The 15744-nt window shown below is 44.8% G+C and overlaps 1 protein-coding gene across 6 annotated transcripts in view; it reads left to right on the top strand.

Annotated features, from left to right (window-relative positions):
- Positions 1-13886, top strand: part of MYO9A (myosin IXA) — a 496830-nt gene extending 482944 nt beyond the window's left edge. For all 6 annotated transcript variants that reach the window (XM_054041538.1, XM_054041539.1, XM_054041540.1 and 3 more), the window contains 3 exons: positions 5960-6162; positions 7576-7718; positions 8366-13886. In XM_054041538.1, coding sequence (XP_053897513.1) covers positions 5960-6162; positions 7576-7718; positions 8366-8841 — 822 coding nt within the window. In that variant the 3' untranslated portion in view covers positions 8842-13886. The remainder of the gene's footprint in view (positions 1-5959; positions 6163-7575; positions 7719-8365) is intronic.
- The last annotated feature ends 1858 nt before the right edge of the window (positions 13887-15744 follow it).

Genomic DNA, 15744 nt, shown 5'->3' with positions numbered 1-15744 from the left:
ATGTACATGATATAGTTAAAGTAACTTTTACCCTAGAGAATCTCTTCCAGAAAGGCATCCCACTCTTGTTTTGAAGACATCAAATGCTGGAGAATTTACCACATCCCTCGGTAGTTTGTTCCAATGGTTAATCACCCTCACTGTTTTAAAAAAAAAAAATGCCTTGTGGCATGGATGGAATATGGGTCAAGGGTGACTACTGGGACTGTTTCTACCTTTGCAAATGGGGACAGGTGGTGATTCTTTGTCTTCAGAATTGAAGTGATATGATGCCCTGATGGTAGTTGAGCCTCTCCTGGAGGCTAACCTTGGAACAGCATTGGCCCCAACCATAGAGCAGGTTGCTCTGCTGCTAGAGAATATCATAGAATCATGGAAATGTAGGGCTAGATGGAACTTTAAGAGGTCATCTCCCCACACTGAGACAGGACCAAGTAAACCTAGACTATCCCTGACCGATGTTTGTCCAAACTGTTCTTAAGAACCCCCAATTTCAGGGATTCCACAACCTCCCTAGCTAACCTGTGCCAGTGCTCAGCCATCCTTAAAGTTGTAAAGTTTTTCTAATATCTTACCTCAATCTCCCTTGCTGCTGACTAAGCCAATAACTTCTTGTCCAAGACCCAGTGAACATGGAGAACAATTGATCACCATCTCATTATAACAACCAAGACTGTTATCTCCCCTCTCAGCCTTCTTCTCTGTAGACTAAACATGCCCAACCTTTCATCACAGGTCATGTTTTCTAAACCTCTCATCGTTTTTCTAGCTCTCTGGAATCTCTCCAATTTGCCCATATGTTTCCTAAAGTGTGGTCCCCAGAACTGGACACAGTACTCCAGATGAGGCCTCACCAGTGATGAGTAGATTGGAATAGTCACTTCCCATGTCTTAGAAATGACAAATACAACAAAATGCCCCAATCTGACATCCAACTCAAAAGTGAAGGGGGGGAATAAAAAAGAGTCTGCAAAATCCTATCTGGATCTGCTCACTCTATCCCCAAAATACATGATGAGCAGCAGAAAGTGCAGTGTGTAGGGAAAGGCCCTGGGTTTGTAATTGGAGCACCAGATTCTGTAGATTCAGGAATCATTAAGTGGGACAAAGCAGTATCTGAAGTTCTAGCAGTACAATTTGTATTGACATGAATGAGATTTGGACAACTCAAAGCCTGTGCAGTGCTTAGGAAAAAAAATACCTCTCCCCACATTCTCGTTCAAAACAGTGGTTTTTTGCTTTCAGAGCATAAGGGAGGAACCATTACAAAGAGACTTAGAGCAAAATCTGTTTAGTTTATCAAGAAGATCAATAGGTGATTTGATTGTATAATTATATTTATGGGGAGACAATCCCCGGAATTGAAGGGCTCTTTAATCTAGCAGAGAAAGGCAGAACAAGAAACAATGACCAGAAGCTGAAGTCAAACAAATTAAAATGAGAAATAAGGCATATTTTTGCTAACAGTAAGAGTGATTAACCATTAGAACAAACTACCAAGGGATGTGTTAAATTCTCCAGCATTTGATGTCTTCAAACCAAGACTAGGTTGTCTTTCTGGAAGAGATGCTCTAGCGAAACACATGTTACTGGACTCAATACAGAGATAAGTGGGTGAAATGTAGTGTCTTGTTTTATACAGAAGGTCAGACTTAATGATCCCTTCTGCCCTAAAACTCTATGAATCCGAAGAGTAAAATGCAAAGTGTTTCTCATAATGGTAAAAGTTCCCATATTCACATGGAACTGAGAGGAGATTAGTCTCTTCATTGTGTCTTATGTCCAAAGAAACCTGTTATTTCTCTGTCCCCATGAGGCAAACCGAGGCATCTGGTACTAGGAAAGGAAAAATATAGCCCAGCTCTACATACAATATCTTTGTTACTCTTTTTTCCTCATTCCTTTTCAATGGATTGGGGTTCCAGTCCTGGTAGGGAAAGAAACCACTGGCTCACATGAGTCATGCATGCAAAACTGCAGCATCTTCAGTTTATGGGGTGTGAAGATTGACACAGTAATTCCCACACTAATGGAAGACACCAAACATACCATAGTAACATTTATGATCCCATAGGAATTAACAGAACATTGCAGTTAATGTTCTAATATTGAAAGTGGGGGTATTTGTATACTGGGCTGCTGATCAAGTAGTAGTTAATATAATGAGCCAGCAGCTGTAATGTGAGTTACAGTGCACTGAGTGAGTCTGTGAAGATCTGAAGATACTGAGCTTACTCACTAGGTTGGGCTTTCCAATGATTTGTTGATTAAGTTGATTTAGGAATACAGGTCTCATTGCAAATCCATAGGACTTTGAATTTGACTTCTGCTCTGAAGTCTCTTACCTACTTTTGAAAATTCCTCCCAAAAATTACAGCAAGGAAGAATCATCTTACATAACTAGCTGGCAGATTTCAAACTATTATAAGTTGAAATAATAGCGCCTCTGCTTACTTCATATCAGAATAGTTACCCAGTCGGCTGGAGTTGTACACTGCTTGATCAGCAGTCTAGTAGTTATTCATAGCTCTGAAGGATGCTTAGAGATTTTCTCTTGAACAAGTATCAGGGGGTAGCCGTGTTAGTCCGTATCTACAAAAACAACAAGGAGTCTGGTGGCACCTTAAAGACTAACAGATTTATTTGGGCATAAGCTTTCATGGGTAAAAACCTCACTTCTTCGGATGCATAGAGTGAAAGTTACAGATGCAGGCATTATATACAGACACATGGAGAGCAGGGAGTTACTTCACAAGTGGAGAACCAGTGTTGACAAGGCCAATTCAATCAGGGTGGATGTAGTCCACTCCCAATAATAGATGAGGAGGTGTCAATTCCAGGAGAGGAAAAGCTGCTTCTGTAGTGAGCCAGCCACTCCCAGTCCCTATTCAAGCCCAGATTAATGGTGTTGAATTTGCAAATGAATTTTAGTTCTGCTGTTTCTCTTTGAAGTCTGTTTCTGAAGTTTTTTTGTTCAATGATAGTGACTTTTAAATCTGTAATAGAATGACCAGGGAGATTGAAGTGTTCACTTACTGGCTTATGTATGTTACCATTCCTGATGTCCGATTTGTGTCCATTTATTCTTTTGCGGAGGGACTGTCCCGTTTGGCCAATGTACATGGCAGAGGGACATTGCTGGCACATGATGGCATATATGACATTAGAGGATGTGCAGGTGAATGAGCCCCTGATGGTGTGGCTGATGTGGTTGGGTCCTCTGATGCTGTTGCCAGAGTAGATATGGGGACAGAGTAGGCAACGAGGTTTGCTACAGGGATAGGTTCCTGGGTTGGTGTTTCTGTGGTGTGGTGTGTAGTTGCTGGTGAGTATTTGCTTCAGGTTGGGGGGTTGTCTGTAAGCGAGGACCGGCCTGCCTCCCAAGGTCTGTGAGAGTGAGGGATCATTTTCCAGGATAGGTTGTAGATCGTGGATAATGCGCTGGAGAGGTTTTAGCTGGGGGCTGTATGTGATGGCCAGTGGTGTTCTGTTATTGTCCTTGTTGGGCCTGTCCTGCAGTAAGTGATTTCTGGGTACCCGTCTTGCTCTGTCAATCTGTTTCCTCACTTCCCCAGGTGGGTATTGTAGTTTTACGAATGCATGATAAAGATCTTGTAGGTGTTTGTCTCTGTCTGAGGGGTTGGAGCAAATTCGGTTGTATCTTAGGGCTTGGCTGTAGACAATGGATCGTGTGATGTGTCTTGGATGGAAGCTGGAGGCATGTAGGTACGTATAGCGGTCAGTAGGTTTCCGGTATAGGGTGGTGTTTATGTGACCATCAATTATTTGTACTGTAGTGTCCAGGAAGTGGATCTCTTGTGTGGACTGGTCCAGGCTGAAGTTGATGGTGGGGTGGAAATTGTTGAAGTCCAGGTGGAATTCTTCAAGGGCCTCCTTTCCGTGGGTCCATATGATGAAGATGTCATCAATATAGCGCAAGTAGAGGATGGGCATTAGGGGACGAGAGCTGAGGAAGCGTTGTTCTAAGTCAGCCATAAAAATGTTGGCATACTGTGGGGCCATGCGAGTACCCATAGCAGTGCCACTGACTTGAAGGTATAAGTTGTCCCCAAATCTGAAGTGGTTGTGGGTGAGGACAAAGTCACAAAGCTCAGCCACCAGGCTTGCTGTGGCCTCATCAGGGATACTGTTCCTGACAGCTTGTAGTCCATCCTCATGTGGAATATTGGTATAAAGTGCTTCTACATCCATGGTGGCCAGGATGGTGTTTTCAGGAAGAACATCAATGCATTGTAGTTTCCTTAGGAAGTCGGTGGTGTCTCGAAGATAGCTGGGAGTGCTGGTAGCATAGGGTCTGAGGAGAGAGTCCAAATAGCCAGATAATCCTGCTGTCAGAGTGCCAATGCCTGAGATGATGGGGCGTCCAGGGTTTCCGGGTTTATGGATCTTGGGTAGCAGATAGAATACCCCTGGTCGGGGTTCTGCGGGTGTGTCCATGTAGATTTGTTCCCGTACTGTAGCTGGGAGTTTCTTGAGCAGATGGTGTAGTTTCTTTTGGTATTCCTCAGTGGGATCAGAGGATAGTGGCCTGTAGAATGTGGTCTTGGAGAGTTGCCTGGCAGCCTCCTGTTCATAATCTGACCTGTTCATTATGACTACAGCACCTCCTTTGTCAGCCCCTTTGATGATAATGTCAGAGTTGTTTCTGAGGCTGTGGATGGCATTGCGTTCTGTACGGCTGAGGTTATGGGACAAGTGATGTTGTTTGTCCACAATTTCAGCCTGTGCACGTCTGCGGAAACACTCTATGTAGAGGTCCAGTCTGTCATTTCGACCGTCAGGAGGAGTCCACGCAGAGTTCTTCTTCTTGTAGTGTTGGTAGGAGGGTTCCTGTGGGTCAGTGCACTGTTCAGTGGTGCGTTGAAAATATTCCTTGAGTCGGAGACGACGAAAGTAGGCTTCCAGATCACCGCAGAACTGTATCATGTTCGTGGGGATGGTGGGACAGAAAGAGAGTCCCCGAGATAGGACAGATTCTTCTGCTGGGCTAAGTGTGTGGTTGGAAAGATTGACAATGTTGTTAGATGAGTTGAGGGTACCATTGTTATAGCCCCCAGTGGCAGGTATTAGTTTAGATAGCTTACTGTCCTTTTTCCTCTGTAGAGAAGTGAAGTGTGCATTGTAAATGGCTTGTCTCATTTTTGTAAAGTCCAGCCACGTGGAAGTGCTCTGCCATCTTTCCCCTTACCTTATTTCACACAGTGGCACCTCTGCCTCCTCATTCCCTTTTCCTGATGTAAGGAGCTAGTGTGTGCTTTAACTGGCCTCTCTGCTTATTTTAATATTGGACCTCTCATTTCCACAGACAGTGCGAGGACTAAAAGTACAGCCATGGTTTTGTAGCTGGCTTTTGCACTTAGCATCATTTGAGATCCCTAGTGTTTGTTGTGTACGGAGAGCAACTCCCCAGCGCGCTAAGCTGAATGTTCGCAGTGGATAGTGTTATCCATATCGTTTTGTGTGCATAGTGGGATTGTTTTTCGCAAAGAATGGGATGGTTTAGGACTGTGCATGCCAACGTTTTGTGTACAATGTTCAGGATGTTCTCACCCCGAGCCAGCATTGTGATTTGGCAGACTGAAGGCTTCCCGTCTTACAGCCTGGGCTTGTAAAAATACATTCTGTTCTCTTTGACTTTGGAAGTCCGATGTGCATGTCACTAAAAAGTTTCATCTGTCCTTTTCTGAACACACAAAACATTTATGTCCCCCCAGCCAGCCTGCTGTGAGCTTTGAGATGTCCTTGATTGTCATGCATTGTAACTGGTGTTGTGGACTGTGTACATGTGCTAAGCACTTGTTGCTGAAGTTGTTTCCTCCATTCTTGGTACTGGAGATAAAGGGGGGAAGAACACTGTCAGTCTAAAATGTACCATGACATGCCTGCAAGGTTTGGTGATAGTGGCATGAAGTTTGTTGATTTGGGTTTTTACCTGCAGGGCAAAGGACGTCTAAGGCGTGGAACTTTCCCCAGTCCAACATCTCCTGTTTCAGTGCGATTACCCTCCGTGTCTGATGTTTCTGAAGAGACCATGAGTAGTGAGGAGGCAATGGAGATGGATGTCACAGATCAGCAGCAGGCAGCTATGCAGCAAGAGGAGAGGGTGCTGACTGAGCAGATCGAGAGCTTGCAGAAGGAAAAGTGAGTCACAGGGAATGGAGGGGTGGAAGGGCTCAGTGCTCCAGAGGTGGACAATTAATGTTGGGAATCTGGAATCTTAAATTCAGATCCTCTTAGAGCCACAGGTGAACACAAATTTGGTCCCACTCTGATACCTGTTGAAAAATGTTCTCCACTTCACAACATTTTGTACGATTAGCAATGTCTGCACATCAGGGTGAGGTGCATCAGCAATACTATGAAGGGTACCCAAAACTGAAGGCAAGTCGTGTTGCAGGTCGGGATTGAGGTGCATTTGTGCTGAAGGATAGGGGTGCATTTGCGCGGAATTGCAGGTCAAGATTGAGGCACATTGCCAGAAAAAGAGTTTTAGAACTGGTATGGAATAGAGACTACATGGATGTCAGTTAGCAATGGGGAAAGGTGATGTGTCCATGCTGATCATTAGAAGATCAGCGGTGGTTCCTTTCGTTGAATGTGAAGTATTGTTGAACTGACTGGAATTGGCAGTGTAGCCCTTGGTTTCATTCCTTTCTATGCAGGAGAAGCCAGAGGCTAATGCTAAGTAAATGCTCTTCTTCCTGAAGAGCCCTGACATACACTTCCGTCAGGACTCCATCCGGTCACCCTTCCTGCCCAGTGTGTGTGGGGAGCCACTAGGGGAGATGGTGAAACATTCTGAGCTGCGGCGACCTCAGTCTGATTCCTTCTCCTCTAATGGAGATTCTACAACCTTGTTACCGCGGCTGTCTGACTGATCTGGATCTGGGTGAAAGACAGCCCAGATGCAGTGGGAGAGATGCTAGCTGGCAGGCAGCAGCACTCAGAGTAATGATCATAGACTTTGTCTGCATCAGCTGTTGAGGGTGTACAGCCCTTCCCCCTTGCTAACTTGGCTCTCCAGCCTTGGGGCCTTGTTAGATTCTGGCCAGGAGTCTGAGATTGATCTTCTCTAATGTGGACCTTGCAGGGCTCATCCTTGCCTTTGTCACCCCCAAGCCAGACTGCTGTGATGCCATTTTGTTCGCCTCAACAATGGTGCAGTTCAAGGTGCTGGTGATGACCATTAAAGTGCTGGTCTGGGGACGGGATGGCTGAGAAGCTGCCCCTTGACAGACGTCCAGCCACAGCACTTGGATTAGCTGGGATGTTCTTGCTGATGGTTCCTCTAGTGGAAGCCTCCATGACCACTGGTGGACTAATTCCAGTGTAGACTCCAGCTCTGACACTTGCACTTTCCTCCCACTGTGATACCCCAATATCTGTGTTTGGTTCTGAACTTTGTTTGTTGTTGTTCTGTTCCTGACACTGTGTTTTCACAGCCTCCCTCGAGCTCTCCAGCCAGTGCCCTTCTGGGTCTCCCTGCTTACACAGCACTGGTTTACTTCCTCTCCACCTTTGTCCTGGTTCACCATCTAGGGTTCTTTTCTGCAGGGAGGAGCTGACTTTTGAGATGCTTGCACTGGAGCCCCGAGCCTCTGATGACGAAACCCTTGAGTCTGAAGCTTCCATTGGCACTGCGGATAGCTCTGAAAATTTGAACTTTGACTCTGAAGGGGCTATCTCTGATCGATCGGGTAATCACAGTCCTCTTCTGACAGGTTTTCTTACTAGACTGATTCAGTGCAGCAAAACTGGGCCTACTGATACATGCAACAGCATCGGCACTTCAAGCTTTAGACTGGTTTAGACTTCCCCCCCTTTCTTCCCAGTCTGTGCTGCAGCGGCACTGTGTGTCCTACTCATGCGTGTGCAAACTCTGTCCCACAACCCAGCTGAGACTCCTCCAGTCCCAAATCATAGAATTGTGAGCAGCCTAATCCTAGAGTGGGCTAAAGCATTTGCTTGGGAGGTGGCATTCCCTGCCTGGGATACCCTCCATCTTCACCCCAGAGGGAGCATAGTCTGTTGATTAAAACACAGGCCTGAGAGACCTAGCTTTGCTACTGACTTGTGAATGGACTTCAGCAAATCATGTAATCATTTTGTGCCTGAAATCATGTCAGACCCCTGGTTGTCCCAGACACTGTGGGTAACCATTTCACATGTTAACCTGTAGGCACCATGGGTTGGTCACTTCTCTTTTCCAGTTTAATTACATATGTTCCCCCTGACATGCCCAGCAAATTCACTCTCAGATAGTAAGAGTTACATGGAAATGCATAGCTGTATATGCAGCCTTGTGTGTATCTGTTCTCATTCCCCTCCCCTCTCTTTCTATCAGAGAGAAGTTTAGCACTTAGTTCGCTGAGGCCTGTCAAGATTGAATCCACGAGCAGGTCGCGAAGGCACCTGAGGAAGCAGCAAGACTCTCTGGACTCAGTGGATTCTTCGGTTTCTTCTCCGTCTTCATCCTCCTCGTCCTGCTTACCTCATGTGACTAGGAAACGATTCCAAATGTACTCCAAGTCACCCTTCTATCGAGCAGTTGCTCCTGGCAATATCACTGAGCAGAGGTTGGGACTTGAAGGGTTACCAGGGCAGCTTAGGGGTCTGGATGACAGGCCCCAGTTCACCAGCAGAGGGACGTTCAGCCCTGAGAAAGGCAAACAGAAGCTGAAGAATGTGAAAAACTCACCCCAGAAAACCAAAGAGCTCCCAGAGGGGGCAGCTGGGGCAGGCCGGAAAAGAAACACTGAAGCAGACTGCAGCAGCACCCAGCAGCTGGTGCTTTTTGGGAACAATGAGTTTATGGTGTGAACCAGTTGCCCCAAATCTCATCATTGTTGCAGACAAGTGATAGCATCTCACCTTTGGTATCTTCCCCCCCATCATCACCGCCACCATTGTAGAGTTGCTGCCAGCTGCCCATGCAAAGCATTTATTCACTAATTGCTTGGGCTTCCAACCTTGCATTGCCAGTGCTACAGGGAGCAGGAGACTAACTCTTAACAAAAGCCTGTTGGGGACAGTTTCAGCAGTGGCCTTAGCTCTTTTTAATATTTTGGAACTCAAAACCTGCCAGGTTTTTCTGACTGGGGACTCAGAACAAAAGAAAATAAATTGGGGGAAGAATTGCTGGTGAGCTCTCTTTTACTTCCCATCAGCCCCTGGCTTTCTCTTTCTGAGCAGAGGAAATGGGGAGAGGGAAAATCAAGCCACCAGGTAACGCCAACAGGATCTTGGAGTTTGGGGAGCTGGTCCACGCGTGTCTTGACCTTGATGTGAAAGCTGCAGACTGTGTGTTTGTGCTGGGATGAAGCATAAACTCCTCCTTACAAGGAACCACAGCAAAGAGTAGACCAAGCCCTTTGTTCAGAGCTATTTATAATGCACTCCATGTTGTTGTCAGGTGATAATAAAAAGCTATCATTTCCATTCAAACAATCAGAGCATGTCTCAAAACTCCCACCACACAGACCTGCAATGAAAAGAGAGTGATTTTTATTTTTGTTGTTGTTGATGTCAGGAAAACTAATGCCAGTTTGACTCCTGGTTAGTTCAAGCCAAATACTTGTGCCGAATTTTCAATAGCCATAACTAATCCTGTGATCGAGGCACAAAGAAGCATTTCTAAAAAACAAAGGAACCTTTAGAAATATAAACCTAAAATATTTACAGCCACATCACAACCCTGCAGTGCTGCCTACTTGTATACACTGACCCAAGTGAACAATGGTTAACAGTTCCAGTGAAGGACAGGAACTTCTCAGCCAAGCAGCAACTTCATGCAGACAAAACAGCACTATTTTAATTGCATTGTTAAATCAAAAGGAAATGCATGGAAAAGTGTTAAGGAAATTTTCCCAGAGTAATCTGTTTTTAAAATGTGACCTAACCAACTTTCTCCCCTTTTCTCAGATCATCAGTATTAAAAGCAAAAAGAAAAAAATCAAGGACTACTTTTTGTTAATATCCTGGTTACTGAAGTTCACTGTATATATATTTTAAAGGTTTTTATTTTCCCCCTACATGGAATGTTTTTGCCAGGAAAAGAAAGGGAGAAGTGAGGGAAGGTAGAATTAGCCCCTAAGATTATTGCAGGGAAAGAAATGGCACCATTTTTCACCATAGTGCATCACCATTCACCATGTCTCAGCTCACTGAACATTTGTGAGATTAGCAACCTGCCTAAACTGCTTAGAACATGTGAGAAGCTGATGCATGTGCACCTCTCGCTGTAAATGTGACACCTTCGTCAAGGCAAGTATGTGACAAATGTTTGTTTAAAAAGTTCTCACTAGATCTCTTTAGAGTAAGACGAGCAGTGTCATTCTGTCAGATCAAGGCTAGATTTGTCATTCATGATGTCATCCTGTGACTTGCCACCAGCACAGATGTTGCTGTAACACTTTTAAAAAAACAGATTTGTAGGAATCTAATTAGTAAGCTTAGAGGCAGTAGTCCAGGAGGTCACTTAGTGACTTGGAACTTTATGGGGATGTCCCTACGTGTTAGTCTGCATCCACGGTCACATGGATGAAGACCAGCAATCCCAGAGCATCATTCAGAGAAATTACAGATGCCAGTCCATTTCCCTAAGCAGCCAGGAATTTGCTGATGCTGAGAGGAGGAGTTGATTAGAAGGGGCTTCAGGACCCGAGTTAGAACAATTAGCTGAATAAATGCTGGATTGGACCTGCAAGTTAACCTGCTAGTTCTGTACTGGGTAATGTTCTGAAGCCAAATGTGGTTCTAACCTTGATCCTCCTAATCAGAAATCTAGAACAGCAGTGTCAGAATAGCAGCACTGGTTTGTGTACCTGACCCCTCTCTCTCTAGCAACCAAAAGTAACGGGAAAAGACATTTGCATTTCATAATATTGCTGGGTAATGGTTGTTATTTTACCTCCATAATATGGAACTAGAAGTATCATGCAACTCCCAGTAACCCCTTCCCTTGCCTCCCTTCAGTAGCATTCCAGTACAGAACCAAGTCCGCATCCTGGCTTCACAACAGTATATCTCAGTTCAGAAAGGCCCTTCCTGAACTTGCAGCTGTTGTGGACAATGGGACACCTGGTTTTGTACATGGGTGAGCACCCTGGGGATGAGTCAATTTGCTGGAGTGGCCTATAATAATAGTAGGTTTAATGATTCCTTCCTCTCGGACTTCACTGGTGGGGGAGCAATACTTTGGCATGTTCCTCGGCTGGTTGAACCTGCATTTCTTTAAAGGGATTTTTTTATTTATTTATTATTATTATTATTTTTTTTTGGCAGTGAAAAAAATGTAATTTAGGCCACTTTTACCAGAGTGGCGATGACATGGAGCAGGGACAGGGATTTACAGTTCCTGCTTTGACCTCCGTGGATTTAATTATGCCAAACTCTTTAGTTCTAAAGTTGCTAATTTAATAGGTCTCTAGCCGTTTTACAGATGAACCAAGAAATCCCTGGCAAGGTGGGTGGTGGTTATGAAGGTGGAAAGTAACTAAGGAAACGCTCCAGGGCACCCAAACCCTTCAGAAGCCAATCATAAGATTACCCAAAAAATGTATATGAAGTGGATAGAATAGGCTGTTGTTTCAACTGGAATTAAATGAACTGATGCCATGCAGACTAATAAATTTTTAACTTTAAAAATAAAGTTTTAAACATGAATACAGACCAGCTAACTACAGATTTTGCAACTAGAACTTAGTTAACCATTCTGATGGTGCACAAGCCAGAAGAGATTTCAGTGCATACAACCTTAGAGTGGGTTGGCTCTGCACAGCTTGTAGTCTAAAGGAGTCAAAACTTATATTTAGTCAGTAGAGTCAGAGGAGACTGAATACTCGCAGAGAGCAGATTTGTTGAGGAAGGATGTGCCGTTTTTACATAGCCTTTGTTTAAAAAAACCCATAACTGCATTTCAAGATCAGAAAAGTCACTCTGTAAAAATCTCCTCTTAGTGGATTCATATTGTTCTTTCAGTGATTTTCATATGGGAATTTGCTGTGTTTAAAAGTCCAAGCACAAAGCTGTCGAACTGCCAGCACAGTGGATTCAACCTGTTATTTCAAAATCAGGCTGTGTTCTTTGTGCTTCACACTGTGTATCATCTCCCATGTGGAATCAGAATGCTGCTGGCACTTTTGCTGCCTTCAGGCAGAATAGGACACAGCTTGCTTTTCTTAAGCTGTACTGGGTTCTGCAAGACTGATTCAGAGCATACTTTATGAAGGAGCCACTTTTGCAGAGTTACTTTTGGGATCATCATCTGATAGAGAGAGAATCCCTATTCTGATGGCTCTGCAGATGGAATCGTTAGAAATAGGACAGGGCTCAGTTTTCAGCAGGGATTATTCCTACTTACCTTCTTCTGAAGGTTTTTGCTCCCATTGACTTGCGGATTCCTCAATAATGTTGATTATTGAACTACAAATTTCTGCAGAAGCAACGGGTCAGGATGGGGAGGGACATCATGAAGTTTTCACAAAAGGGGGTCCAGGTTGCTGTCCCCTGCAGTGTTGTACTTAATATTGCCATGCAAGGAATTAAGTTTGGGATCCCCCCACAGTGTCCACACCTGCAGAAGCAGCATGCATCTGCCCATATATGATAGCAGAGGCTGCAAGTCATACCGCTGTTACAGCCTTTTCAGTTGGGTCGAGTGGAGGATACACAAGGAGCTATGGATAGCTGCCTCCACTCAAGGGGTGAGATTTAACATTAGCTGAAGACTGTTAATACTGGAAAAGGATCAGGGGATCCAACATTGATTTATTAAGCCCTGCTTAGTTTAGATTAAGGAACGGTCTGTCTGTCCTTCCCTCCTGCGCGCCTATGCCCCCCCCCCCCCCATGGTGTTGGTGAAGAGGAATTACATAAGCACTTGTAATTAAGATGTTAAGCACCAAACAGTCTGAACACAGCTTCCCATTAGAAATCAGATGTGTATGGTTCAAAAGGTGATATACACACAGGAAGCCCTGAATGAAAACATGGCTTTCGACACGCCCGCCTCTGCTGTTCTCAGGGTTTCTGACCCTCCACAACGAATCCACTTCTGCAACAGTAACTCTAGGCTTCAGATACACTCCAGGGTGTCCTAGCTTTCCTTTCTTCCAATCCAAGAGCATTCTTTTCAGCCAGAACCCTCCCACCCACCACTTTCCTTTTATCTTGTCTTGAAGTGGGGAGGGGGAGACAGTGAAAAGGTTCTAGTGGGTCCAGACTGTGTGTTCTGTTTTTGTCGTTGTTTAATTATTATTTTGAACACAGGCACGGGATAGACCAATTCTTTGTTTCGTTCCCCGTCCACGTTTAAGCCTGATGCCTGTCTTCCAGGCCTGTCATGCAGTAGGTAAGCGGTAGGTTCTCCAATATGATACACTCCTTGTACCAAGTGAATGTACTTACCACTGGAAAGGATAGGGGCTGCATATTATTATTAATTATTATTATTTGTAATGGAAATTTTTTAAGTAATTTATAAGTATGCTGAGTGTAAATTTAAAAAGCAAAGTCTGTATTGTAAAAGGATATATTATCCTGTGTCATACGCTCTATACATTTTACCTGTTTAGGAAAAAAGACTATATAAAGGAGAAGGATTTCTCTTACCCACAGAGCCAGATTGCATGCCACTGTGCAGTCAACTGGCACTTTGTCATTTCATGTCAGTAGGTTTTCTTTAATTTTTTTTAATTAATGTTGTTTTTTTTCCCTTCTGGAACAAGGCCGTCATATGTATAAAGTGCAATTTGTGTAATATTTCTTAAATATATACTGTATGGCTGTACAAAACCAACTTTATGAACAAATAACCCCTAGCTTATTAAAGAACAAAACTATTAAAAAGCAAAGAATGACAGTGATTGATGTGGTTTGTTTGACTTGGAAAAGTTGGTCTCAACCTCTCCAGATTCACTTTCAAGTATTGGCAGGGATCAGGAGGACAACCAAGAGTAGTAGCACCCCGGTAAGACAGTTAAGGCTTGACAGAGGAGTGGGAACAGGGTGTGTGTGTCCTGCTTGCTTCTCCAGAACAGACTTCAATCTAATGTGGCCCAGATGCATTCTAAAGACATTATGCAAGGTCCCAGCATACAGCCCCTGAGACAGATCTCAGCTATTGAGACCTGAGTTTCCACGAATCCCCAGTGTGTACTGAAGACATGGGTGGCTGCAGTGTGCTCCAGTTGTGCACAGGAGGGGCAGCCCTTAGACTCAGTGACAAATTTCCATTGCATCCCTTGACTGGGCAAAGTTTGAGCTCCCTGTCGGAATTGGTATGCCCGTGGATCTGAGAGCTGGGACTCATGATCCTGGGGGAGAAAGAGAGGGAAACCATTCTTCCAGGTTTAGTAGCATGTCTGCCTTCAGCATGGTGGTTGAACTAGTCACAAGTGATCGTGTAACAATTACCAGCACTGGATAAAGTCACCAGAAGACCATGATTCCCAGCTTCTGATAGTCATCAGCAGTTCCCCTATGGGGACAGAGAAAAATGATGCAAGTTTTACTGAATGCTGGAAGTGTCAGCATGCGGACTCACCCTCCCATCCCAAGCAATGGGGCTGCAATGGGCCTAGCTGCATGAATCCAGATGAAGTAGTGCCCGCTGGGACCTTTGGTCCCCACTGGCAGGATTCTGTGATTTTGGTAATGCAAAATAAAGCATCTCATCTTTAAGTTACTGGTCCAAACTCAGCTGCGGTAGGTAGTGACCTGAAGTTGTATGGCTGTTCGATCCCTTTTGTGAAATGAGTTAGTAAGCTCAGTCCAGTATCCATGTCACTAAAACAACTATACAGTTATCACTAGTTGGCTCTGCTATTGACTGTCAGTAGAAAGGCTTAAGACTGAGGACTGAGGTGAATGAACACCCCCTCTCTCTCCTAGCAGTAGATGGTCTCTCCAGGTCAGGGTTGAAGCCCACTGAACAGGTAATGCATGAAGGCTTTTCTTGCTGTACCCGATGGCTGGATAGATAGCAGTTCCATCTCCAGAACTATTCATTTGGCATCTCATGAGCTTCTCATTCACATACAAATAAAGAAGAGGGCCCTCTTTCTGCATTCAGCTGTGGCCAGTGGCATGCTGCCATTATGGCCCTAGCTTTGGGGACTGCTCTGGGCTGAGCACACCAGAAACCCACAAAGGTTCTTACCTCGAGCCGTGATTAGCAATAGGCTGCAATGCAACTGACCTGCGAGAGGAAGGGTCTCATCCAGTAGTGTGAGGTCAGGAATAGACTGGCTGATCCTGCCTGGGGAGGTGAGTGGGATGCACACAGGAAGTAGGGCTAAACTGAGAGAGAACTGAACAGTTCCAGAGAGCACACTTTATTAGTTACACCAAGTCAGCAGACAGCACACACTCTGGCAGCTGCAGGGCGAGAGAGGCACTCTGGAAATACGATGTGTGTTTGTACAATTACAAAGGAGCTGGACTATGCAAAAAATGACCCTGCCCCCCTTGCTGCACACCCCCCCTCTTGGTTGAAGGGCATTGACTCAACATCAGCATGGCTGAGCCACGATAGCCTTTCCGAGGCAACACTGTCCTTGGTGCTCCCTTTGCTGCTCACCAATACGAGTTTTAACTCTTTAACCTCAGAACCTTGGCATTTGCCAGCCAAGGGAATGCTTGGGAATAGAGTGTCACTGTAGTCTCCAAAGAGGATTTTATTACATTGATGCAGGCAACAGTTCTCCTCGTGCAAATATGCCT

This window comes from Malaclemys terrapin, chromosome 10 (genome assembly GCF_027887155.1).
Source record: "Malaclemys terrapin pileata isolate rMalTer1 chromosome 10, rMalTer1.hap1, whole genome shotgun sequence".
Classification (NCBI taxonomy): Eukaryota; Metazoa; Chordata; order Testudines; family Emydidae; genus Malaclemys; species Malaclemys terrapin.
The sequence above is the reverse complement of the archived record's forward strand: the minus strand, read 5'-3'. Positions and strand labels throughout refer to the sequence as shown.